At 39.0% G+C, this 27519-nt stretch overlaps 1 protein-coding gene across 3 annotated transcripts in view; it reads left to right on the top strand.

Moving 5' to 3' along the window:
- Window positions 1-27519, top strand: part of LOC119744796 (tubby-related protein 4-like) — a 51549-nt gene that overhangs the window by 14917 nt on the left and 9113 nt on the right. For all 3 annotated transcript variants that reach the window (XM_038220934.1, XM_038220933.1, XM_038220932.1), the window contains 6 exons: window positions 6925-7053; window positions 14291-14452; window positions 15192-15375; window positions 22516-22647; window positions 24135-24268; window positions 24819-25043. In XM_038220934.1, coding sequence (XP_038076862.1) covers window positions 6925-7053; window positions 14291-14452; window positions 15192-15375; window positions 22516-22647; window positions 24135-24268; window positions 24819-25043 — 966 coding nt within the window. The remainder of the gene's footprint in view (window positions 1-6924; window positions 7054-14290; window positions 14453-15191; window positions 15376-22515; window positions 22648-24134; window positions 24269-24818; window positions 25044-27519) is intronic.

Genomic DNA, 27519 nt, shown 5'->3' with positions numbered 1-27519 from the left:
TTTTATTATTAAATTAATGAGGCCTGAGAAAAAATATGTTTAATCGAGTTACCAATTACATGTACATGTATGTACATCATCAAATCATGTTTAACTCTTTATTTAAAAGAGATTTGCAGTGGAAGTGCTGTTCTTTCTAAATTTTAAAAGACTCATCCTCATCGTATACAGTTAATTAACGATCCCGACAGCCGTGAGGCCTTAAATTCCAGTCGGCCGCGGTTAAAATTTCAAAACGAAATGGCAAAGGTTGTTTGGCCTGCTTGTTGTGGAACAGTTGGCGAAGAGGACGTCCAAAGTATTCTCTTCTTTTTTTCCCGCTCTGTGTGGTGCTAATCTGTGCGTAATTGAAAAATGTCAATGTAAGGTAGACGTGAGTGAATGTCATGTACATCATGTACTTACTTGTCTGACGATATGATTTTTGCTGACAACGTGTATTACATGTAAATCGATGTTTAAAATTACATATTGCCTAATTGTATGATCATGTGGTTCATATTATGTTAATGTACATTTGTAATGTACCGAATGTACCGTATTAAATGTTGAAGATTTAATCTTCTAAAATTTGGTTGGTATCTTGGCAATATGGTAACATTGAGAGTACATGTAAGTGAGTAAAAATACATACCAAATATACATGTTGTGTGTTTTTAAAATACTGTTTAGAAAAGTAAATATATGTAATTTTACATATATGTTTGTCCCATTGCATAAAGTGTCATAGACACCGGTATGTAAGATATTTTCAAATGTGGTGGCTGTATGGTTCAGTGTATTATCAGAACAAGTGCAAATGAGATACATGTATGTTATAGGCTGGTCTTTTGGACATATTTGATGAAAGTTTCATGATACCTACAAAATGTGTATTGTACCATTTTGAAGAAAAGCACTAGCAAAGAACAAACGCTGAAAAAATACTCTGACCATGGTTCCATGGTTCAACAAATTTATTGAAATCGCGTACTGATGTGACTGCATTAATTGTTTGAAATGCGGTCACATCGGTACGCGAAGAGTTCAAAACTCTAAGCACCGGAATCCTTCAAAATCATCCACTTTTTGTCGCTGGAGGCCTCAGCCTGGATCCTTTGAAAATCCTCCACTGGGTTTGCTGGCATGTTAGCACGTAATCAAATTTCATGCGCTTATGAGTTCATTAGCCTATGTACAATGTAACTTATTGAAATCCTCCGTTGTTTTCCTGTATTGTGGATTGGCAATGCCAAGGCCCCCTGTCACTTGGAGCAAAGAGGCTGTACAATGAACAGTGGTACATGTACTGTATGCTGGATACCTGGATATGTATAAAACAAGTAACAGCCTGAATCCTCCCAAATCATTTTATTGGCAAAACCATCCAGAGCCACAATCCTCCAATTTCATCCAGCCTCATCAGTTAGGGCCTGCTAACCTGGATCCAGCGTTATCCTTCAGAGGCAAAATCCTGTTATGCCCTCAATCCTGCAAAATCCTGCAGTGCTTCGTTTTTCAAAGGCCATCAATCCTTTAAATCTTCCGTAAAACAGGATTTTGGACGAATTGGGAAGGTGAGGGTTCATATACGCCTACATGTATGCACACAGTACCCAAAATAATATACAGTACCCGAAACAATGTACAGTACCCAAAATAATGTACAGTACCCAAAATAATATACAGTACCCAAAATAATGCACAGTACCCAAAATAATGTACAGTACCCAAAATAATGTACAGTACCCAAAATAATATACAGTACCCGAAATAATGTACAGTACCCGAAATAATGTACAGTACCCAAAATAATGTACAGTACCCAAAATAATGCACAGTACCCAAAATAATGCACAGTACCCAAAATAATGTACAGTACCCAAAATAATGTACAGTACCCAAAATAATGTACTGTACAGTACCCAAAATAATGCACAGTGCCCAAAATAATGTACAGTACCCAAAATAATGTACAGTACCCAAAATAATGCACAGTACCCAAAATAATGTACAGTACCCAAAATAATGCACAGTACCCAAAATACTGTACAGTACCCAAAATAATGTACAGTACCCGAAATAGTGCACAGTACCCAAAATAATGCACAGTACCCAAAATAATGCACAGTACCCAAAATAATGCACAGTACCCAAAATAATGCACAGTACCCAAAATAATGTACAGTACCCAAAATAATGTACAGTACCCAAAATAATGTACTGTACAGTACCCAAAATAATGTACATGTACAGTACCCAAAATAATGCACAGTGCCCAAAATAATGTACAGTACCCAAAATAATGTACAGTACCCAAAATAATGTCCAGTACCCGAAATAATGTACAGTACCCAAAATAATGTACAGTACCCAAAATAATGTACAGTACCCAAAATAATGTACATGTACAGTACCCAAAATAATGCACAGTACCCAAAATAATGTACAGTACCCAAAATAATGTACAGTACCCAAAATAATGTACAGTACCCAAAATAATGTACAGTACCCAAAATAATGTACAGTACCCAAAATAATGTACAGTACCCAAAATACTGTACAGTACCCAAAATAATGCACAGTACCCAAAATAATGCACAGTACCCAAAATAATGCACAGTACCCAAAATAATGTACAGTACCCAAAATAATGTCCAGTACCCGAAATAATGTACAGTACCCAAAATAATGTACAGTACCCAAAATAATGTACAGTACCCAAAATAATGTACAGTACCCAAAATAATGTACAGTACCCAAAATAATGTACAGTACCCAAAATAATGCACAGTACCCAAAATAATGTACAGTACCCAAAATAATGTACAGTACCCAAAATACTGTACAGTACCCAAAATAATGCACAGTACCCAAAATAATGCACAGTACCCAAAATAATGCACAGTACCCAAAATAATGTACAGTACCCAAAATAATGTCCAGTACCCGAAATAATGTACAGTACCCAAAATAATGTACAGTACCCAAAATAATGTACAGTACCCAAAATAATGTACATGTACAGTACCCAAAATAATGCACAGTACCCAAAATAATGTACAGTACCCAAAATAATGTACAGTACCCAAAATAATGTACAGTACCCAAAATAATGTACAGTACCCAAAATAATGTACAGTACCCAAAATAATGCACAGTACCCAAAATACTGCACAGTACCCAAAATACTGCACAGTACCCAAAATAATGCACAGTACCCAAAATAATGCACAGTACCCAAAATAATGCACAGTACCCAAAATAATGCACAGTACCCAAAATAATGTACAGTACCCAAAATAATGTACAGTACCCAAAATAATGTACAGTACCCAAAATAATGTACAGTACCCAAAATAATGTACAGTACCCAAAATAATGTACAGTACCCAAAATAATGTACAGTACCCAAAATACTGTACAGTACCCAAAATACTGTACAGTACCCAAAATAATGCACAGTACCCAAAATAATGCACAGTACCCAAAATAATGTACAGTACCCAAAATAATGTACAGTACCCAAAATAATGTACAGTACCCAAAATAATGCACATATTTTTGTATACATGTTCATTAGTTGTACATGGCATTCATCCCCTCCGTGTCCCTCTCTCCTGCCCCCTCCACCCCCCCTCGCCCCCTCCAGCCATGTAACTCAACCGTGCATCTGCGTCTCACCGTAGATCCGTTTCTCCCCTCCAATTGCTAACCCAATCAAAGAGCATAACTCGACACTTATTAGATCCCTTGCAAAAATTCAGTGCCAGTTTTATAAACCTCCTGCAATAAAATGAAAAGAAGAAAAAAATAACAAGGAACAGAAAAAATAACACCACGAGGATATATCTGTGCCTTTGTCCTCCGGCAAGCATCGTTCTCCTAACCGTCCACAATTTCTCTATCTCGTTTTAAGAAACGGTCGAGGCCTCTCATTCTGAATATTGCAGCGTCGTTAGTGAATCGGCGGAGAATCTAATCATCCCGTGACGTTGGGTTTTTTTCAGAGCTTTCCCTTCATTTAATTTCTTTTTTTTCCGGGGGCCAGGGGCACGTAAACAATGGAGGCAGACATTAGGACACTAATTTTATTGCGCTGCCGTCATGTTATTTGAAGGATCGACGGACGTAAAGGATCACTGATAATGTGTGACTCAGCGATGGGAAAACCTACCAGTATATTTTTCTTGGTCTGATGTAAATGAAATTCTGTACAAAAAAGAAAAAAAAATCTGACAACTTTAATTCACATAAACATAAAAGACTGAATGACTATGATATTACTGTACACACTGGAAAGACATGTATCCATATGCTACACATACGCATGTGCACGACATGTACTGGTAGTCTTCAAAATAAATTTGACCCAAAATATAGTTTTTAACGTCTTGTACATTTGGTGAGTTCGGCATACATGTAGTGATCTGGGTTTGCAACTCATGATGTTAGGGTCGGAGGTTCGAATCCAGCTGCTTGCCATTTTGGAAAATGTCTTTCTTTTAATTTATAACAGCTAACATTTTCAGCGCCTTTGATTTTAATATTAAAAAAAAATAATTAAAGGTAATATATTTAACATTTGCTTTTGCTGTAATTTTCAGAAATGGCTGGATTTGGGGGTTGGTATTTTATACCAAATGTTGTTACACTGTGTTCATAGATGCTGGAAAAAATAAGGAAAAAAATTCTGTTCTTGTAGTCTGGTTCCCTGATACTTCAGACGACACAGAACAATTTATAGATGTCAAGGAATTGTCAGGTCAGGGAACCAGACTAGCTGGCTTGCACCTGTTCATGGATGAATAACCGATTGCATACAAAATGTTGACTTACTAAATTTGGTAAAGTGGAGCAGTATCTCGTTGGGAAGAAAATCAGTTTTTTCCAACGATGGTCGGCCAACCATCGTTGGAAATTGATACAAAAATTACACTTTTCCTGAAAATGACAGCACACCAGGTGCCATGGTTTCACATGATGCTTGAGACTATTTTTCATAGTCAAGTAAGGTACCGGTATTTCATAATAATTTTGTAGTAATAAATGTTGTATATTGCCTTTAAAATTTACTTTGCGATTCTAAAGTTTGGAAAAGTTAACAGTCTCCCTCAAGGCTTAGCAGCTACCGGTACATGTAGGCACCATTCATTTGATGAGCTCAAACATGTCAAACAATCAAATTTCACCAACTGTCGTTCATAGAAAGATTCGTGAATGCTTCATTGAAAATACTGTGATGAGCTTGTCTGTGCTGAGCTTGTTTTATTCTCTATTTTTTACTCCCGGTGAAACTCGTCTCTGTAATTCACGATCAGAAGAGTACTAAAGGACGTCTCGAGTCTCTGTCAATCAAGCTTATTCTTTCCACTTCCTGTTCAGCTGATATAAAGTTAAAGTACTTTTTTGTTAGCCTCAACTGTTTCGATCAGTTGATTTTGTGTGTGTATTTTTTATTTAGAAACTACATGTACATTTGTATGTGCATGTTAATACTTTTTGTTGTGAAATATGTAAAACCGCACACTGATAATTCATAGGAAGGCTTAAGTTATCAAGGAAATGTACATGCAAGTCCAGGAACAAAATTAAAAAATCTTCAGTTTGAAAAATTCGGTGCTATTCCAGCTAATGGTAAACAAAGATTTACATGTACAGATTTTTTAAGAAATTAAAAGTGCTACACTGACTGGATTGACTTGAAATATATGATCCAAACTCAGTAGAACAACTTAGAAGTTGCAAGAAGTAATAGGTCACTTTTTTCTACATGTCACTTGGTGGTCGGTCTGTTTATGTGTCTGTCTGTCTGTCTGTCCCAAGAAAATTGACCCAAATAAGCCCCCTAAGTCTTCCACATAATATAATTACAAAATTTAAATTTTTAAAAAAGCTCCAAAATAAATTCAATACTGAACAAAAATTGTTTGTAACAATTCCGAAAGATGTTTATGAAAAATCTGTAAATTTAGGCAAAATATTTGCACTAATGTTATAGTCTTGTGGTATTTATCACAAATTGCTATACATCTAGGTAAACATCTACAGTATGGTGTTCCATATGTGCCATTGGTGTCACATTTTTGGGCGTCACATTTTTAAGCTCTGGCAGGGATCATTTTGACAGATTTCATGCAAGACTTTCATGAAAGACGGCCAGAGCTTATTGTGCACTCGCACTTAATAAATCTTGCAAAAGTGCAAATCAATTAGCCTATTTGAGATAAAGCGGCCACAACATGGCGGCCGCAATATGACGTTACATGTACAATGGTTTGGGTAAACACAAAAGACTTGACCCAAATCACACAGCGCTGTCCCTATTGTGTCTGCCATACCACAAATACATGTAGGCTAATTGGAACGGCACACATTTTATCCGCATGCAGACTGCCGGTAAGTGGTCTACATTGGAAAGCAGAGTGTTCTGTCTACTGCTTTAACAAAAAGTCGCAAAATGTTTACAAGACCCATTTCATGCAGTCACAAATTATAAAATTTGAAAGATCTGCCGTTTTCATGATAACAGTATGTTTCTCAAATGGAGTCAAGTTTACTATGTGTAAAGTCTGTCGATTGACAGGAGAAAATAAATAGTCTTTGTTTTGCTCTGGAAAATGAAATTGCTGCGACTTGAGGGTGAAAACCGAACAAAAATAACGATAGAATAATTTTGCAAGAGTGAGGAATAAAAGCGATTCGTATTCAAATCATGAAAGTTCAAGAGCCAGACGTTTCAATCCTAGCAGAAGTTTTTCTCGAAGGAGCCGACAGAACAGGTGGTTAATCCTTGATGTGACAAGGCAAAGACACGACTTTCTACTTTTAGAGAAAAAAATTAACTTGTTGCCTTTGGGATAACAGAGAAGGAACACAGACCGAAGAGTCGCCACTTAAAGAGTTTGGGACAAAAAGTGATTATATTTTTCTGTCAATTCGCAGGTGGTCCTCGTCCGCTGGAACGAGCCCTTTCAGAAAATGGCGACATGCGATGCCCAGGGGGTGATCTTCGTCTGGATCAAATACGAAGGCCGCTGGTCTATCGAGCTGGTCAACGACCGATCCTGTCAGGTACGTCAGGTAGCCCCCCCCCCCCTCCCAAGCCCCCCCCCCCCCCTTCTCTCAGAATCATTAACCACAAGGCTAAGATCATGCTGCCGGCGGCACAGCGTGGGGGCGGTTTATTTATTCACGTATTCATCCCGGTCTAAGAGGAAGAGGGATATCTCTGGTAACATTTAGCATTTTAAGCGCCTCTTGTCGGCCAAAGACTTAATGATAAACATTGGCATCAATACACCAAGACGGAATTTAAAGTGCTTATTTAAAGTCAAGCGATGGATAGGTAGGGATTTCAAAGAGGGATTTGGAACTACTTAAGAACATTTCTGCGGCAAGGTCTACAAATTTTGTAGCATCATGCAGTGTGACTGAGTAAACTAAAGATACATACAGTAGGATTGCATAACCGGTAGAGGGCGCTTTTGACAACTTTTGAGAGCCAAGCGGACAGGACGCGCCGCGTGCCCATAATGTTTCGTGTGCGTAGAGGGAAGTACGCACGACTCATGTTATTCTGAATATGCCATATCTATAGTGTCATCTCATGATCGTCAGGCGTCGTCAGCAATGCATTCCAATGTTTCTCCCAGTGGTCTCCTCCAACTCTCCCTTTCTGACCACTGAGGGGGTACTTGTGCACGGAGCCCATATACATTGTACATAATCTTGTGGTGGCCCCACATGATGCTCATATTGTATTATTACCCCTGTTAACCAGGCCTATAAACCATTCCCCAAACCGTAGCTCTCAAGAAAAAGCAGGTCATGACTTCAACCTGATTTTAAGAAAGAGTGCGTGTGGGTCATTCAATAAATATAGGGTACAAAGTGTGACTTTTTTTCCTGTCCCTGTTACCTTGGTACTTTGTAATTTACCACTCAAGTATCGCTAAGAATGACTTCACACAATTTTGAAATGGCAGTTTGCTATTCATAATCAATCTTCGAGGACGACTGCATTAATGAATGCATCTAGAATGATATAATCATAGATGCCAGGCGTAACAGGGACATGAAAATAGTGGACCCCAAATTTATAGAATGACCCTAATATGCATATAAATGAACACACGTAAAAATGTAGCCTGACTGAGACATCTGCGTACCAATTCCCCCCCCCCCCCCATGCAAATACTGGACACAATTTGGACGAACCGCGTTATTTTTATCCAAGCCAATTCCCGATCCTGTGAAATCTCCATCATGATTCGCACCTTTTGTTTGGAGAGTCTTGCAAGACTTGCACAAACAACACCCACAACCTTTTCCCAAAATATCCTCAAACTGTGGCCACTTGAGGACAACATGAATTTCTTTTTTTGTACTTCAATTCTCAATCGTCCCCAGCGAACCCGAGAGAAAAACAAATGTTGGTGACACTGACAGCTGTGCGGGTGCAACATGCATGATTGCTGACTCATTCCGGACACACTTTCTTCCCGCGTCGACATTGATCTTGTGAGATTAACATCATGTCCGCCGTATTCGCGGTTTGGAAGACGACGTGTTTGAGTCACAGAAGATCCCTCAGATAACATCTTATGTTTTATTTGTTTCACCTTGTATAATTTCCAAGGAGCTTTCAAGACAAACATTGGCGCATCATGACATTTTGTAATGGGATATTCTCAGAGAGATAACTTCCTGTCTCTCTAAGGAATTCAGAATGCATGTCTAAGGACATCTATCTAATGTGCCATTACTCAGTGATGTGTTTTCTTGTGTCTCTGTCTTTTGACATGGTTTATTAAACTCTTTTCAATTTTAAGTGGGGGTGCTCAGTTGCATGTATACAGGCATGTTATTTATGAAGTAACGGTTAAAATTAGATGCAATATTTTAGTTTTTAACAACAAGAATTTTTCGTGGGGGGGGGGAGGTAGGAGGGGAGGGAAGTCTGGCAAAGAAGTTTGTCCAAACTTTTCTATATCCTAAAGGAAATTAAAATTTTATTTCAATTAAATTTGACTTTTGAAATTATTTCAATTTTCAATTTCAAATTTTTTAATGGAATTTGATTGTTTGAAATTTGGGTAGAAAGTCAAGAAACCACCACACTCAGGACAAATGTCGCTATTTCAAATTCAGAATCAAGAGAGTTTGATATGAATAAATGTTGAAAGAAGTTTGGCAATTCGCACATTTTGTACCATTAAAACTTGGCGCACGAATTTAGCAAAAATCACAGCATGTAAAATAACGGTCAGTTCATTCTTCCCAAAGAAGCCAGTTTCATAGCGAAGTGAATACTATAACATGAATGACTAAAATGTCCACTGTCGAGAAAATTTTCCCAACAAATTTCACCTGCTACATGAAGGTTACCGACCTATATAGTGCAGAAACACAGTAAAATCTCTGTGGAAATACACTGCACGGACAAGCCTCTTCACTTTTGACTGGATCCCATAAAATGACGTACATCAGTATTGATCCTTGACAATCAGCGTACAGCTGTAAATGTATAGCCACTGTAAGACGTGCATTGTCTGCAAACACCCCCCCCCCCCTCCTGTAGAAAAGCCGGAACGCTCGCAATCCTTTTCCCAGACAAAAGCAAACTTGATAACACACACAATTACCCCTATGCGGTGTAGTTAATGCCGTGCTGATGACAGCCTCCGATATAACGAATCTCCACTTACAAGGTATCAGGTTTGGAGTGGCTACCCTTAATGATAAAATAACAACATTTGAGTGGCGCCTTCATATCACCTTTAAAGGAACTTTGTGATGTAGGTGGAAATTGAACTACAAAAAATCTATCCAGATATATAACATTTTAATAACCCCGCTAGCATTACTGAAAAGGACATTTACAGATGTACTTAGATGTGGGAGGAAAATTCCAGAAGAATTTTCTGAGGAAAACCCACCGAATTAAACACCGGTAGGAACACTCCACATATTGATTGGCCCAGGCAGGAATCGAACCCGGGTCACAGCGTTGAAAGGCGAGGAATATACCGCTACGCCAACCTGACTTATCCCAAGTTCAAATAAACGGGACCGTACACTGTACACTAGAAACCGATACTTCTATCTTTGGCCAATCATCATCTGTGCACGTATCTGGCCACATTTAAAGACTTCTCCTTTAAAATGATTGACTTGTTGACACAGAAACTGAAAGCTAGTTGAAGACACAACATCGCAATCTACCCCCGCTGTTTGTCGGGAAAATGATGGCCGGGAGTAGCAAGCATTAAGGAAGTATTCCAATCGGTGGCTGTCATTTCCCTTGGCTCCCTGATTCCCCCTCCCCCCCCCCAAAAAAAATCAAGACATCATCATCCTCTTGCTATCCTCTCAGCGGATCTGCTTTGCCTGGCCTGCCGCAGGCCGCGCCAAGACAAAATAGGAATTCATGACGGCCTTAACGACCCGTCGCGCATCATCATCATACACTCTCGGCCGAGGTTCTCTCTGGTGAGTCCGACATGCAGACACTTTGTGAATGAATGAATGAAATCGGTGATAAAAAGCCTGGCCATAACACCCCGTTGACTTGGGCACTTTTTTTTTTAGCGTGATATCGGCGATCAATTTTTCTGCTATCAGAAGATCGAGAAAGGGAATTATTCTCGTGAAAAATGTCGTTGCTTGAAAATGAGGTTAACCCTCTTCTTTCGACCTGAGGCTATGAGATGATTGATTTCGACTTGGAGTATACATGATTTATTTCCTTTTTTCTTGAACTCGGCCTGTGCTGATTCTGTAGAAATGTCCAGATTTTCGCCCTCATTTTCAGAGGTTGCATACCTTAACCCCAACTCCCAAGGCACTTTTGCTAGGATGCAACCTCAATTCTTGAAAATCCTTCAATTGCCTCCATGTAAAAATTGCATACATATGTACATGTGTACAGCCTCAACCCTGCAAAATCCTCCGTTATTTCTTGAATGTGGTCCTTGGAGGGGTGACCACAGCCTCATTTCTGCAAAATCCTCCAGCAATCACTGTCAATATGTTGAGGCAGAGCCACTGACATCCTGGAGCGGTGCGGAGGATTTCAAGTATAATCCAGGCCTAAATTTATGTACGGCTAAGCATAAACAACACAAGTTCCGGCCCAAAACCTTGACACAGTGCATCTTCCAAAATGAGCCACACATTTTTGCCATATAGCCTCAATCCTGCAAAATCCTCCATTTTGCAAAGATGATTTTGGAGGATTTGGGAAGGTTAGGGTAAAAGACAAGGATCATCATAAATTCTTATTCTGTTCTAGAACTTGAAAGGGCATTGCTTTGAAAAAAAAAGAGTGTTAAAGTGTAATGTACACGAATGTGACATTGGTTATTTTAAGTCTTTGTGCTTGTCATCTCTACCCAAGAAAATGTTCAATATGATTGTAGAATTAAAAAGTGTTTGGGAAAACTGCTTCAACGACTTGCACCCTTTGCCATATTTTGTGTCAAATGTACCAATACTCCTATTTGATTCCTTGCCCACAAATTCACACATCACACAGAACCATCCGCAAATCGCTAGTGACTGCATTAACATACCGCAGCCGGAAAGCCCGCGACGCTCTTCATGTTGTTTCTGCACCATCCTCGAGTGCAAAAGATTAAATATTTTTCTATGAAAATGGGGCTAAAAGAAACCGGTGCGCAGACATGACGAATCTATTCGCGAGTGACGGGTGACGGGAGTCCCTCGGGCGGAAAAATTGAATAAGTTGTCTGTGGAAGCGTGAACGGTCCGGCGATATGTATCGATTTGGGACAGCTCAAGAGAATACACAGTTGGTCGGGAGAGCAGACAACATGAGGAATTTTATTTTGTTTTGATTTTGCTTCCTCGGAATTGTGGTCCTGAGGAATTCAGGTTACACTGATTCTATTAAATTTGTTGTCGGTTGAAGTTTCAGTGCCATTAACGTTTAGTGGCCGAGCCAAGAGAAGGATTTTTCTTGTGTGCAGTTTTATGTACATGTTGTAAGCTTGAGATGTTCTATTTAATTTTCTCTCTGACCCCCCCTCCCAGTTTGTACTCTTCCCATTAATGAACTCCATCACAGTGTAGTATAGGCCAGTATTGAGTCTGTGCATTAGCACTAGGGGGTGCTGTCTAACCTATTTAAGTTAACGTTATTGTGAAAGTTAGGAAAGCAGACGGCGATTATTTTAAAATGGCGTCATTGTGATTGAATTATTTCTTTGGATCCAGTCAGCTTGATATAAATTGATAGTAATAATATCCAACGGCTTTTTTTGTGGGAGAGACACAAGAATATAATATTGCACTCGCTATAACAATATTGCACTTAGTCTTCAACTCGTGCAATATTGTTATAGCATGTGCAATATATTCTTTTTCCCCCTCAAAGCCATGCAATATATAAATATTTGTCCAGTTCTACTTTTTAATTACTTACCAGTAGTGTCAACATTGAGTAGCTTTTAGCCTTATAAAGCAACCAAAACTAAAATAAAACCTATTTAACATGTAATGTCAAGAACGTGTAGGGTGTGCCTTTTCAGGTGTCTCATCAATTTGTGTGTATACAATTCAACAGCCATTTGATTAACAAAACACATTTTAGAATCAACATGGTCTGTTAGTTTCCGTGAAATATAAATATGAAAAATATGAAATATACACCGTGCTTCCGTGAGGAAACAATTTTGCCATTGGCAGGGCTAAGGAAACATGAATATTTCCTGAAATCAAAATCCCATGTATAATGTTAAGTAAACGTTCATCAATTCTAATCTACGGGGAAACAGCGTTGACATTTGTCGAGGACATTACAAGAATACATTCTCTAGAATCAACACCTATGCGTACATAAATGTATTATTTTTTTTACGCGTTCACGCACCTCTACGCGACATGTCAACACGTTAAGAAATTGCTCAGCGGTGCGCTGAACCGCAAAATGCCACGACGCGAAAAAGAAATTGAAGATGAGCCAAAAGCACCGCAGAGACCGTCGGTCGTGATGTTCACACGCTGGGTTGCTCCGTTCATGGAATTTGGAAAAAGTGCATGCAACTGACCTCTATGTATGCATTTTAGATTAAGTCTTTAACTTCAAAATTAACTGCCTTAATTAGAGAGAATTAAAACAATGCCCGCTGACGTCAAGCCAATGTATCATTTTTTCGTCTCAAGCAGGGTGTATTTTTAGCCGATGTGTTTGCTTGCTGTGTGGAAATTGACATCTCACGGGAGGCCCCCTTCAATGGGGAAAGCATTGGGCATGATGGATTATCTGAACAATAGCTAGCACAGTGCTTTGGCCATCGAAGGGGGCCTCTGTGCGTGTGCAGTCATAGGATAGGTTGGTCTATAGTTAAGACTTAATTCTGTGATGTTTTCTTTGTTGATAAACAGGATACAGTTACATGTAGAAGTTCAGTAAGAAAGGAATCCCTTTAAAAAAAAAAAAAAAAAAAAGATAGAAAAAAGGAACCCTACATGTAACTCTCTAGCATGATTTACTAAGAACCATACCCATCCTGGCAAATTCCAACACCATATGGGAAACTGTACACACAAATTTCTGACTTTTATTCTGGAGGTGTGCCAACCCGATGTAAAAGACTGTCAGTTTAGGGGTACTGTACCCATCCTGACAGATTCCAACAAAACATGCCGTTGGGGTTTGATGGGTAGAGTTCTGTCAGGGTTGTATTTGGTATACATTTGATAGATCAAGCATTGTTGTACTTAATACGGTACCTGTGGATTTAGGGTCATCTGGTTTTGAGAGCTTTGTGTAAATATTTTGTTCAATTAAACCTGAAACTTCACACAGCAGTAAAACTGAGAATTCCATCTAGTTCAGTTGGTATAATTGTAGAGCACCGGCAATCCGGAGGTTGCAGGTTCAAACCCCAGTCCAATAAAATTCTTTGCTCAACTTTAATTATGTCGTACTTGACTTTACCCAATTGTTATCTGCGTGATCAATTAAATGGAAGTTGAAGTCAACAATTTTCATTTTGCAAAATTTCAATATGTTTTTAATTGTAATGCTACACACGTTGTAGATCCTATACATGTACTGATATATGGTACCTAGACATGTATTCTTGTAAAATCTTGAGGTCAACTTGCACGCTTCATTCCCAGCCTTTTTTAGCGTCGCTGAATTTTTTCGCAGGTGAATAACTTTTCACTCAAACAAACACATTGTTCTGTGTCTCTGAAACACAAGGGCATTCCTCCACCAAGGGTCAAGGTCATTGCAAATTTCAAACAACGTTTCCTTGTTTATTTTTTCGTTTCGCAGGTGAGCGACTTTGCATGGAGCCACGACGGCCGCATGGCCCTGATATGCTACAAGGATGGCTTTGTCTTGGTGGGGTCGGTCACCGGTCAGCGCTACTGGTCCTCCATGCTCAACCTGGAGGCTAAACTGCTGTGCGGAGCCTGGTCACCAGACGACAAGCAGGTCAGTGTTTTTGAAACGTTGGTCGTGCCCCCAGTTTTGGCTTCAGGAGTGTTTGGGCTCTTGACTCTGGGGACTTGTTTTTTTTTTCAAATGTCATTCAACATTTAAATAATAGGAAAAAAATGAAAATATTGTAGTTTGCTTTTTTTTTTTTAAATGAAAGTCAGTGACTACTACATGCGATTTTGTCAACAAATATAACATGGTGTTAACATATAACCCTTCCTGTGCTGCTCCCCCCACGACCCCCACAACCCCAGCCTCCCCCCCCCCCCAAAAAAAAGAGAGTTGCCAAAAACTGTGTACATGTCGAAGTATTTAAATATATGGAGTCAATATGACTGATCGAGCCAGTGTTTATCTCCATTGAAATGACTGAGAATATTTATATCTCCCTTGGATGGGATGCCAGTCCATGGCAGGTTACTCCCCAGCTAATGTAATTTGTACTCCTGGGTGGAGAAAGGCAAGGGGGGTAAAGTAGCTTGCCCAAGGACTCAACAAATGGGCAGTGGCAGGATTAGAACCCCTGACCCCCCCCCCCCCCTCCGTGAATCACAGACCCTGACCACTTGACTAATGCCAGCACCCGGTACTTCTTGGCGGAGAGAAGCAAGTAGGGTTAAGTGGCTTGCCCAAGGACACAACGGTAGCCAGCAGGTTGATTTGAACCCCGGACCGTCTGATCACAAGTCATAAACCCTAACCACTCAGTCACTTTTCCCATGTTTAAACCCAGGTGTTACTTGGTACATCAGACGGCCAGATTCTCGTCATGGACATTCACGGTGCCATCGTGACCCAGTGCACCCTGGCGGAGGATCGACCAATCAGAGCCCTCCTCTGGTCCTCGGAGAAATTCCGCATGATCAACGTGAGCGACAACGAGTCGGACGACAAGCCCGACAAGAAGAAAAGAAAAGGTGAGAGTCATTAAACAAAACCTAGAAGTTAATCCTCCTGAAATAAATATCATGTTGATCAACAAAAACACACAGAATTTTGAGATTTTGAAAGGTTAAACCTAAAAATTTGGCAAATACAGCATTCCAATACATGTACATTTAGTGCCACATTTTTGCTCTAACTACAACGGTGACCCAATTTTTTGTTAAATAATGTTAATATAATGTTAAGCACAAAAAAATGCTTGATTAGCAAACACCGGTTACCAGTGGAAATTTCATGCAGTTTATTTTGGTCGCAACCGGTTCCCATCTGATTCTGGCTTACCGCACATATATTTGCTAAAAAAAAAGATTCCCGATAAGAGGCTTCATGAAATTAGACTCAGTTGGCGAGAAAGAGAGAAAAAAAACCCTGATCTTCAACCATAGAGTCACTCTGATGTCTGCGGCTTACTACAAACAGGATGGAAAAAAATTCTAGGTTCCCGTGGGAGAGCTGTCAAAACAGAAAGCTTCAAGATCCATTTTTTTGGAAATGGGTCAAACCAAATCCAATTTTGAGCCGATACAGGTTGGAATCTGTCAAGCTAGAGAGGGAACGGGAGAGAGCTAGAAAGAGTTGAGGAATGAGACAGGAGAAATATTTAATGTCATGTACAGGTTAAAAAAGCTAAAAAAAATTCAGATCTTTATAAATTCATTCATATTTTTAAATTTTCATTGCTGGTTCTGAATGGCTACTCTGTTTTGTCCTGGTGTTCTAGTCGTTCAGGATTTTCTACATTTTTATATTTCTGTGTTCAAACTTAATTGAAAACTTGTTTTTTAAAAAGTTGTAATTTTACATTTTTAAAATTTTTTTACCTGAGGTTCATCATGTTAAGCAATTATTTTGAGGTCATTCAGACAATCCTAGTTTATTGTCCAAACGATCCCCAACTCAAAATTACAAAAGCCTATTCTTTATAAATGCTGGGTTTACTGGTTTGTTTTGTGTTGCCTTATTTCATTGGAAAATCTTGCCCAATTTCAGTGTGTGACAGTGCATAGAGTGTTCAAGGGATTTAGGTACAGATTTGGGGCAGAGCGCTGATTTAACCCAGTTCCGATTTTCTAGCTGACATAAATCCTTCTAAAAAAAAAAAGAGTCAATTCTCTTGTATCATGCCAGAGCACGACTATTGAAATTTGATAACGCTGTTCCTTAAAAAAAAAGTCATTTTCTCCTGACACGAGCCTGCAAAAAGTCCCAACCGATCCCAATAAGCCTCAATTTGCCTGTAGATTGTCATGCCCATCAAGAAACGAAGAAAAAAAAAGCCTTTCTGATCGTAATTTGTCTCATTTCTGACGGAACGAGGCGCATAATGCCCACGTTTGGCTCCACGTGTTTGCTCATAATCAACAGGACACGACACACACGGTGATTGACCATGCCTCACACGTGGCACACATTCGGCTTCCGAAGCCCCTTGGGGGAAGGGGGGAGGGGGGGATGGGGGGGGGGGAGGAGAGGGGGTGTTTAAACTTTAATGAGCTACTCTTGGATCGTTGTCAACGCTGCTCGGGTGTTTGTGCAATTTTTCAGCCGGCCAGCTCGGACAGCTTATATACGGGAAACTAGGTTTTGATGTTGAAGGGAAAAAAGCGATTTCAGACAGTTGTTGAGTAGGGGCTGGGTGCTCACTTTTCCAGCCGGGGTGGAGAACAAATTGTGCATGGCATGGACAGCATGCAGTTTGCTTGGAAGGTGTTAATCTCCAATCGGATTAACCCTAACCCACCTCACTCCTCCAAAATCCTCCTGGCGGTTTTGGAGGATTCTAGAGGATTGAGGATGAATGGTGATTGAATCAAATGAGGATTCTGGAGGATTGAGGATGAATGGTGATTGAAGCACATGAGGATTTTGGAGGATTGAGGATGAATGGTGATTGAAGCACAAGAGGATTTTGGAGGATTGAGGATGAATGCATTTTGAGGCAGGACTGTCTGATGATTTTGAAGGATTTGGCGTTGGTTATCCTTCATTTAAACATCAGTGCAAAGTTTTAGGATGAGGAGGATTTTGGAGGATTGAGGATGAATGCATTTTGAGGCAGGACTGTCTGACAATTTTGAAAAATTTAGGCGGAGTTGCAAAATTTTGGAAAATTTTGGAGGATTTTGGAGGATTGAGGATGGTTGTAAGCAACAAGGGCCTAGGGGGTTAGGGTTAATTAAACTTTGGGGGATTCCTTGAAGACTGTCATTTGTGGGACAAAAATAAATTCTCCAAGAAAATAAGCTCACTGAAATTTTTTTAGAAGTTTTCCCATTTCAAAGTCACCGCAAAGTGAGAGTTTTGGATAAATGGCGAAATACTTCTTCTTTTTCACAATCTAGAAATTCTTATGAGCACGATGACATGTTTTAAGTTTATTTCAGGGATAGAAATGTAAAGAAATTGATTTTGACTTGTGTGGACCCTGTTTGTGAACAAAAGTGGTTGTCATTCAGTTTTTATCAAAACCTGACCAATTACAGACTCAACAGGTGGTCCATGGTGCCTACAAAATAAAACTTTATACATTTACATTTTTTCCTCAAAAATAAGCCATTACTAAATGTACTTTATTGTCATTATTGCAGAAAATTAGTTTTAAGAAAAGTAGTGGACACAGATCAGTCACCTCCACAGAATGGTCATGATGTTGCAAAATACTGAAGAAAAAAAAGAAAAAAAACATGAAAAATTCGCAGCCTCCGCAATCCACAGATGCTTAATATCCTAATAATCACCACACTGCGATACCCAAGCTAAGGTCCATGCACTGTGTATTGTGAGTAATCACACTTATTCGTAGTGAACAAATTTTAAGCTGCTACATGTACAAGCCCATATCTCCTATCAAGTCTTGCACTTTTTAGCCCCAACGTTTGCCATCAAGGGAATATAATGATTAATTTTTTGGGAGTTGCACAAGCGTACCAGACCTAAAAAAAATAATAAAAAATTTATAAAATAAACACTCGTGTCGCGAATGACGTGTACTTTTCCGGGCTTATGGGTTGCTTTGCGCATTATGTTTACACTCTCATGGGGAGAACATACGCAATTCATTTCCAGTGAAATAGTGAAATGTATTTTATTGGTGGATAATAGTCGTCTGCTCATCTTCATGGGTAGACATCGACTTAAAAAAATGCTGTATTAATTTCGTTGGGCCTGATTTTTAGAATTTTCGTGACTGTTAGGAAAATGAAAATTGAAAAAAAAAATTAAAAAAAATTCAAATATTTTTTGCACAATAACAACCAAATTTAATAATGTTTTACAGGATTTTTTTCTCATCATTGCCCTAGTGGAACCCCACCCCTCCACAAAAAAACTGTTCTTTCAAAAGACTAAAAATAAAACTTTTAGAATTCCTGTTTTAATCACGCTATCCGATCTGATTTAATCTGTCAATATGTAACCAAAACAATTTCTACAACAAAATCTGAAGAAACGTTCAAAAATGTTTTAACAACATTGCTGAAATGAGTAAAAACAATTCTTTCCAGTGCTTCCAAAAGACCAAGACATTTTAGTAAGGCTCCCTTTGTCCGTTTACACTGTTTTCCCTTTAAATGCAGTCAGTCGGCCAGACTTCACAGTGAACGTCAGCCATCTTGGCTCCAACGTAATCACACACCGTCTCAGCTCAATGAACAAACAAACAAAGAAAGAAAGGAAAAATGCACTTTTTTTCACAATGACACACAGACACGACTACTTTGTATACAGAGCAATAATGGAGTAGCATAGGCGCTTGTGGTGTACGTGCGCATGTGGCGTCTTGTCTAGGCCATAATAGATAAAAACCACCGAAAATAGCGAAGAAAAGCCGTTAAAAATAATCGATGGCCATCGCGGATGAAGACGCGTATTAAGTTTCACGACTGTCTCATATTTCTGTCCCCAGTATGCTTACATAAAACATGTTCAAAGTTACTGACATATTGTACAAGTATGTATTGCAAATACTGTATACATGTATGGCATGGAAAAAGACTTTTGTTGAAGTGTTTTTAATAAATGTCGACTGTCAAACTCATTGAGAAATATGTTGAGCTGTCTTGAAAACTTTCGAAACACAAAAAAAAATAGATTTTTTTTTTAAATTGGCAAACAAAATAATGTAATCTGCATGAATGGGTAAGAAAAAGATTCATTTCAGGAAATGTGTAACTCCGTCCCGGAAAATTTAAGATCAGACCAAATCTTCAGTCTGCAGCTAACTTAAATAACATTAATGGATTCCCTGTCGGAATTCCAGAGGCCTGAGCATGTTGCTTACCACATACATGTATACGCTTAACAAAACTCTGTTGGCTGAGCAAAGGTTTTCAGAGCCCATCACAATTTTTTTTTTTTCGCCTGGCAGCTCTTTAAAAGTTGGCACGCATTACGCTACAGCAGCTCATCATATACAGGACAGACACGATTCGCAGGGATTGAATTCTGCTCTTTAGTTACCGAGGATTCGATCTCTCGGCTTTTTCCTTCGTACAAATTTTTCTTCCTGCTTGAGAAAATTGAAATTTCCTTCCTCGTCGTGCCTTCTAGAATGTATTACAAGAACGACTGTTACGACATACATATGTACATGTATGTTCATGTAAATATACATGTAAATGTAAATTGCTTTTTAAAGGGAATGTACATTATTGGCTTTTGCTTTAAATTTCAGAAATGAACTATATGAGGGGTTAGTATAATAGATCAAATATTGTTACACTGACAAGTTTGAAGGATTGTGTTCGAAAATGCTGGAAAAATCAAGAAAAACAAAAAAATTCAAGTAGTCTGGTTCCCCGACTCCACTAAAATGAAATGAATCAATTTATAGATGCCAAAAAAATTGTAAGGTAAGGAAACTAATCTAACTGGCCTGCACCCGTTCATGAACATATAACCAATAGCAAACAAAATTTGGACTGAAAAAAAACAAATGGTAAATTCGGAGCAGTAGTTGAAAAATAGTTAGGTTTTTCCAACGGTGGTCGGCCGACCACCGTTGGGAATTTTTACAAAATACCACTTTTCTTGAAAATGACTTCACACTCGGTGCCATAATTTTACAGGATGCTTTAGACTTTCATTTACCAACATCCTAGTAAGGTATTTCGTAAAAATTTGGTAGTTTTGTTTTCCGATGTTTGCAAATGTTGTGTATTCCCTTTTAAGGTGCATTTCATGTTTTAATAGAGGCAAGTATGATCATCAGGTATTAACCAGAAAGGGACTTACCGATTTAAGGGGAAAACCTTGCTCAAAGTGAAGATAAGGATGGTACTAAATACCCTCTGAAATTATTCATCCACGGGCACACTTTTTTATGCGTGTTAGCAACAGAATTTACGAGACCCAAAACAGATTTCTGTTTATGCACCCTACTTAAGATTTTGAGTAAGTTTGTTGCTTCATACGGAAAAAAAAAATGCACCTAAAGCAAATAATCGTATGTACCTTTATCATCATTAATCAACATGGCGCAATATTTACGTTGACCTGAAGAAAGAAAGACGACCTGCTGCAAAAAAATTACGTGGGGTTTGATACGTTAAAGGTACCAGTAGAGTAGAACATTTGTCATTTGTGCATTTCGTTTGAAGCAACCAATGTGCTCAAAATCTAAAGACAGGTGCTTAACAACTGATGAAGTTTTAGCTCTGTGAATGCCGTAGGCCTATATTCTGAGAAGACATTATTCTAGGATCTCGGTTTGATTCAGTCGAATTGCGCCCGAAAATCAGCATCCGGAACACGTTCTCATTCAGCCGATTGCAGACACGCGATGACACACACTGAACCGACAGATAATAGCAACCAGGTGTGCGTCGTGTCAACGCTTGCGCGCACCCATTCACGGATTCACCCAATTACAAACCAACTACTAACGGAAATTTGCAAAAAAAATGCGTCACTTGACTTCATCTTTGGAGTGACCTTCTTTTATTGTTTTCTTCAAAATGACAGCATGCCAGAAGGAATTATTTCACAGGGAGTTTAGTGCCATTACTATCTTGAAACCAAGTAAGCCTTTTAACAATAATTTGGTCGGTTACTTTTTGGATGGCTGCAAATGATCTACTCTATCTTTAAAAAACCAAAAGAACCTGGATTTGTAGGAATCCCGGAAGATTCCTATGAAAAAAATCCCCAGAGAGTTTAGGGTTACGCACATTATACTCTATTTGATATTCGTCGGTAATAAAAGACAAAATTGGCTGTCCAAAGCAGGACGCATCAAACTCTCAGTGAATCCAACACGACACACAAAAAGGATTTTTAAGGATATGTTCCAGCTCTAGAATTCCACATCTATTAAAAGGGGGAAGAAAAACTCCCCTGTTTCTCAAAAATCAATCATCGCGGCCCGGCTTCGACCCGAGATAGCTCAGCGACGAAACAAGCTCAAAGTGGATGAATAATGAATTGAATGTGTTCCACTATCTAGGTCCCCCTGTGCGTGCCAGACCCAGTTCATTTTTCATTGATGAGAAAAACCTACAGGCGCAGGAAATCTTCATACATGCGTCGGCCCTATAATTTTTTTTTTTTCAGGAAAGGAAATTGGAATATTAGTTTCTCACACAGGCGAGGATTTGTAGGATTCCAGAAGATTTCTAGGGAAAAAAATCCCAGGGAGTATATATATTGGTTATATTTGCTGTGGTCAAATGGTTGCGGTGTTCGACTCGTGTGCCGTGGTACGTGGGTTCGAACCCTGACCAGGAACATGGTGCGTGTGTTCTTGGGCAAGACACTTTACTACAGTTGCCTCTCTTCATAATGTATTATTTTTCAAATTTATCTGAGACAAATTGTAAATTGATTCCCATTGTTTGGACAAATTTATGTTGTTGCTATTATTGATAAGTTGTAAATATTTTAACAACAGTTGTTTCAATTAAATTCAATTCAGTGCAATGCAACATTTATTTCTAATCAATCATTTATAGGCAAAAGAAAAATCAAAGATGTGTGCATATGGAGATAAGAGCAAAATCTTAGAAATGAGACCAGATTTGATTCAACAATCCAAAAAGGCAACAGGTTTCCCATTGTGGTTTTAGTAATTAGTGGACAAAATACGGAGCTTTGTGTTTTTTGTTACCGTGACACAGGGAGTGAGCGTCGGTCGCGACTATGCAAGAAGCGATGCCCCGTCATGGCGGTCGACCTCGGCGATAGCGAGATCCAGTTGATGAAGGCTTACGACGACCTGACCCCAATCAGCATCAAGACAGAAATGACAGGTCAGAGGTCAAAGTTCAATATTCAAATTGACTCTTTATAGACATGAATAATTAAAAGCCAATCAGAATCAAGATGGAGATGACAGGTCGGAGGTCAAAGTTCACTCTTCAAATTGTCTCTTTACTGACATGAATAATCAAAACCAAATCAGAATCAAGACGGAGATGATGTCAGAGGTCAAAATTTGAATATTCAGAGTTGCCCATCAGCAGACATGAATAGTCAAAACCAAATCAGCATGAAGACAGAGATGACAGGTCAGATTTCACAATTTGAATATATTCAAGGTTGCCATCAGCAGACATGAATAATCAAAACCAAATCAGCATGAAGACAGAGATGACAGGTCAGAGGTCAAAATATGAATATTCAAATTGTGCCCCTCACAGACAGCATTCAATGGTGTATAGATTCATCAATAAATAAATACAATGTAAAACAATGTTCATGTAGTAAAGGTTTAACACTAAGCTTGTAAGGTCAGCTTGCTGGATTGAATTTGATGTAAATGCAAGCACCACAATGTTTGGCGGTAGAATTCTTGAGAATTTGTGTGTGTAAATTTTGCAAGTGGGATCCACCCTCTGCTAAATTTATTTCCACCCGAATACTTCCAAATCTGGCTATAATTAAATTGGTGTAAAGCTGCACTTGAAAACGGAAGGTTAGGGGTTAGAATCCTGCAGAGATCTCATGTAATTATAATACCCTGAGTCTTTAAACCGTGGTGTCTATAAACATCCTCCGACTGTCGGAAACGGGAGATTGACCTTAACTCTGTCAGAGGCTTCAAAAGCCACTTGAAGGCTTTGAGGATTTTTCTTGCTGAAACTTTGGTTGTTTTAGCCATGGGCACAGTACAGTGAAGAGGTACGCATGTAGCTACAGACAACAGTGCCTGTTTTTTTTTTATACAGACCTTTAAAAAAAGTAAACGATGTGGCTCATTGAAAGTGACAGGTTTCAAAAGACAAGATACTACTGTATCACTGTAGGAGCTGTACAAATGCCCCTAGGCGTAAAGAAACAAGGCCTGTGTGACGTGATCCCACAAAATGAGGCTTATGCACATTGTCTCACCCTTGAAGTCTTCATAGCAAAAGAATGGAAACACGCTGCTTTTGATTTTGATATATCCCTCATTTTGACTTCTCAAAATATGCAGACATTGGTGGATGCGCATTAGTGGATGCTAATTTCTGTGCAAGATTAATTTTTTTTATTAAGGCCAAAGTGAACACGAATTTGATGTCACGGCAAGTTTTTGCGCTGCGAATTCACAAAAGATGAACGCATTTCAACATTTGAACAACTCAGGTGAATTTCAAGGTGAATTTGTCAAATTTGGCTTCGCATTCACAATCCGCATGAAGTACAAAACGGGCCTTTACTCAATAGTAGCTCTAGCGACTTATGCCTCGTTTTGTTGGGTTGGGTCACACCAGACTAGTAACCTCGCGTTCTCCTTGTCGAACCGTTCACGCAGACATCAAGATGGAGTGGAGCAGTTGCGGCGCGTTCCTGGCCGTGGGCGGCACGCAGCCCGTGGAGAGCATCAGCGCGGTCAAGTTCTACAACACCAACGGTCACCTGCGATTCACTCTCAATATCCCCTCGCAGGTAAATGACCCTGACTGTATTTTATTTCCGTTTTAGAATAATCGGAACAACTCTTAAGAAACGTGACATGGAAAATAAGAGCAATTTTGTCGTTATGAAAGGAAGTGTAATGTCTGTGACTGAGCTAATTAACCATGATGTCTAATTAATGATTTAGAGAAATGATCCAAAACTCCTAGTCTGTAATCTCCTTGTCCATTACTTGATGATGGATGGATAAGATTTGAAAAAAATTCATTTTCAGGCTTATTCACTGAGCTGTTAAAAGCTCCGTCACGGACATTACAAATACTAGACTTTTGTAGGTTTTTTTTAAAGGAATAATTTAAGGTATTATTTTTTCTTGTTCTAACTTCAAGAGGGTAAAACAATTGTTGGAATTTGGTTCTGCAGACAAAATGTGTTGATGTTTGTTTTATTTTACTTTTTTTGGGGGGGACCAAAAATTATATTTACTCTAACTTGTCAGAATTCTGTGGTAAGCGTAGCAGTGACATAAATCCTTGTGCTCAGTATCGCAAATGTTAAAAATCATATCGCAATCCAACAGCGCCCCCTATCAGCGCTGACCTGGGGCCACAATGATCGGCGCCTCTTTGTGGCCTGCGGGGCAATCCTACACGTGGCCTGGGTGGAGAAGGGCGTGGCCCCTCTGCAGGTGCTCTGTCGCGAGGTCATCACGTCGTTGGTCAACGAGGAGAAGGGTATGGCCAAGCTGCCGCTGCCGGGCCGGCTACGGACGTACGTCACGGATAGGCTGTCCCTCACCGTAAAGGTAAGGGAATCGTTCGAAAGTTGACTCTAAAAGCCGGGGGGGGGGGGGGGGGGGGGAGGTGTCGGGGGGACGCAGAGTTTGCCCATTTGTACATTTGGTTTCAGTATCGCTGCCACACATTTATATGCTGGGCGTTTATTTAGTTTATCGACTGATCTCTTTTGCACACTTACAATTTTTTTTTATTTTCAATGGTCACATTTATGAAACGACAACCTGTTCTAATGTCTACTTTAAAATTATTTTTGAAATAAAAAATCCTCCTGTTTGGTATGTCAGCAATTTTCTATTCAAAACTAACATTTCTGTAAAAACAGTTTTTCCACATTTTTTTAGGAGTTTTCGTTACCCAAAATGCTTTTTTAAACAGAAATATTTATGCAGACATGCACTTTGCAACGCTTATTACAGTTCAAGAAAAATAAAAACTTGCCTTTCCTACGCTTTTCCACACGTATTCCAAATGCCTTTTTTTTTTATTTTCAAAAATTCATGCATGAATTTATGCACATTATACACTGTAACTCATTATTTCAAGGTTTGTGGATGAATAATTTCCAGTGGAATAATTTGTTTTTCACTCATGATAATGTTTACGACGTGAAATACATGAAGTACTCAACGACAGTACTCTCCAGAGAGTGTATGATTTCCAATCACATTTTTTTTCCTCATCGCCTGATGATGTGCCTACCCCCCCCCCTCCCTTAACCCATCAGACGGAAAAATTATTCCCCAGGGTTTTTCCACCCGCATGGAAACTCAGTTTCATTTTGTTCATTTTCGCCGTCATCTATCGAAACACGATGAAATTTTCATTTTTTTTCCCAGGAATTCTTGACTGCTAGCCTAATTAATTGAGAACACTGTTCACCTTCAGTGGCCTAGCCGCCATTAATGTACATTTACTATTCACCCACGCCTTTGAGCACATTCACTGAACGCAGTGTGCGGTTATTAATTTCTGTCGTGCAGTCGCGTCAGACTGTCTCGTCGGCTATCGCATGACGGCCCTGTACGTGATTATCAGCCTTGTTTCACCTGCAGGGGAAACTCGTTATTGTTTTTTTTCTTTTGCTTTCACCTTTTTGCATTCATAATTTCCGGACTTTGAAAAGAAATATATTAGGAAGATATTGAGGATGTGACTGGGGTCTTATTTCATGGTGCCATTTAGTACATGACATTTTTTTTTGTAACAGAACCTCCTTCCATTTCACAGAAAGTGTATCGTGTTTATGGAAACAGCATTTGCTTATAGGTACAGTCGACTCTCGTTAGTACAAACTCTGTTTATACAAAATTCTGGTTATAACAAACATAAAGCCTTGGTCCCGACTGTGCATTTATGTGCACAATGAATGGGACTGATGTTCCTCTTAATACAAAATTCTGATATAACAAACAATTTGGCTAGGTCCGAACGAGTTTGTTATAACGAGAGTCGATCGACTGTATACAACATTTGCAAACATCAAAAACAAAACTACCCAATTATTTTTTTTTTTGCTTTCACCTTTTTGCATTCACCTTTTTGCATTCATAATTTTCGGACTTTGAGAAATATAATAGGAAAATATTGAAGATGTGACTGGGGCCTGATTTCATGGTGCCATTTAGTACATGATATTTTTTTTTGTAACAGAACCTCCTTCCATTTCACAGAAAGTGTATCGTGTTTATGGAAACAGCATTTGCTTATAGGTACAGTCGACTCTCGTTAGTACAAACTCTGTTAATACAAATTCTGGTTATAACAAACATACAGCCTTGGTCCCGACTGTGCATTTATTTGCACAATGAATAGGACTGATGTTCCTCTTAATACAAAATTCTGATATAACAAACAATTTGGCTAGGTCAGAACGAGTTTGTTATAACGAGAGTCGACTATATACAACATTTGCAAACATCACAAACAAAACTACCAAATTATTATGAAATACCTTACTTGACAGTACAGTGTAAGTGAATAAAAGTCTCAAACATCCTGTGTAATCATGGCACCTGATATGCTGTCATTTTCAAGAAAATTGAAATTTTGTATCATTTTCCAATGACGGTTTGGCTGTACTACTGGTGGAAAAAAAACACGCTTTTTCAAATACTGCCCTCAATTGACTGAATTTAGTTAGTCCATGTTTTGTTTGCCATCGGTTACACATCCGTGAATGGGTGCAAGCCACTTGTAGTCTGCTTCCCTGACCTGACAATTCCTGACGTATACAAATTGCTCTGTTGCGTCTAAAGTAGGGTCAGGGAACCAGACTACAAGAACAGAATTTTTTCCCTTTTTTTCTGCCATCCATAAACACAAAACTTGAAACAGGTCAGTGTAACAATATTTGCTATAAAATACTAACCCCCAAATCCGTCTATTTCTGAAAATTACAGCAAAAGCAAATGTTGTATATTCCCTTTAAATCGTAGTGAATCAACAATAGAAAGCCCCTCACATGCTCACAGGAATATTGTC

This window comes from Patiria miniata, unplaced genomic scaffold (assembly GCF_015706575.1).
Source record: "Patiria miniata isolate m_02_andy unplaced genomic scaffold, ASM1570657v1 HiC_scaffold_7, whole genome shotgun sequence".
Taxonomy (NCBI): domain Eukaryota; kingdom Metazoa; phylum Echinodermata; class Asteroidea; order Valvatida; family Asterinidae; genus Patiria; species Patiria miniata.
This window is presented reverse-complemented; position numbering and strand designations above follow the sequence as displayed.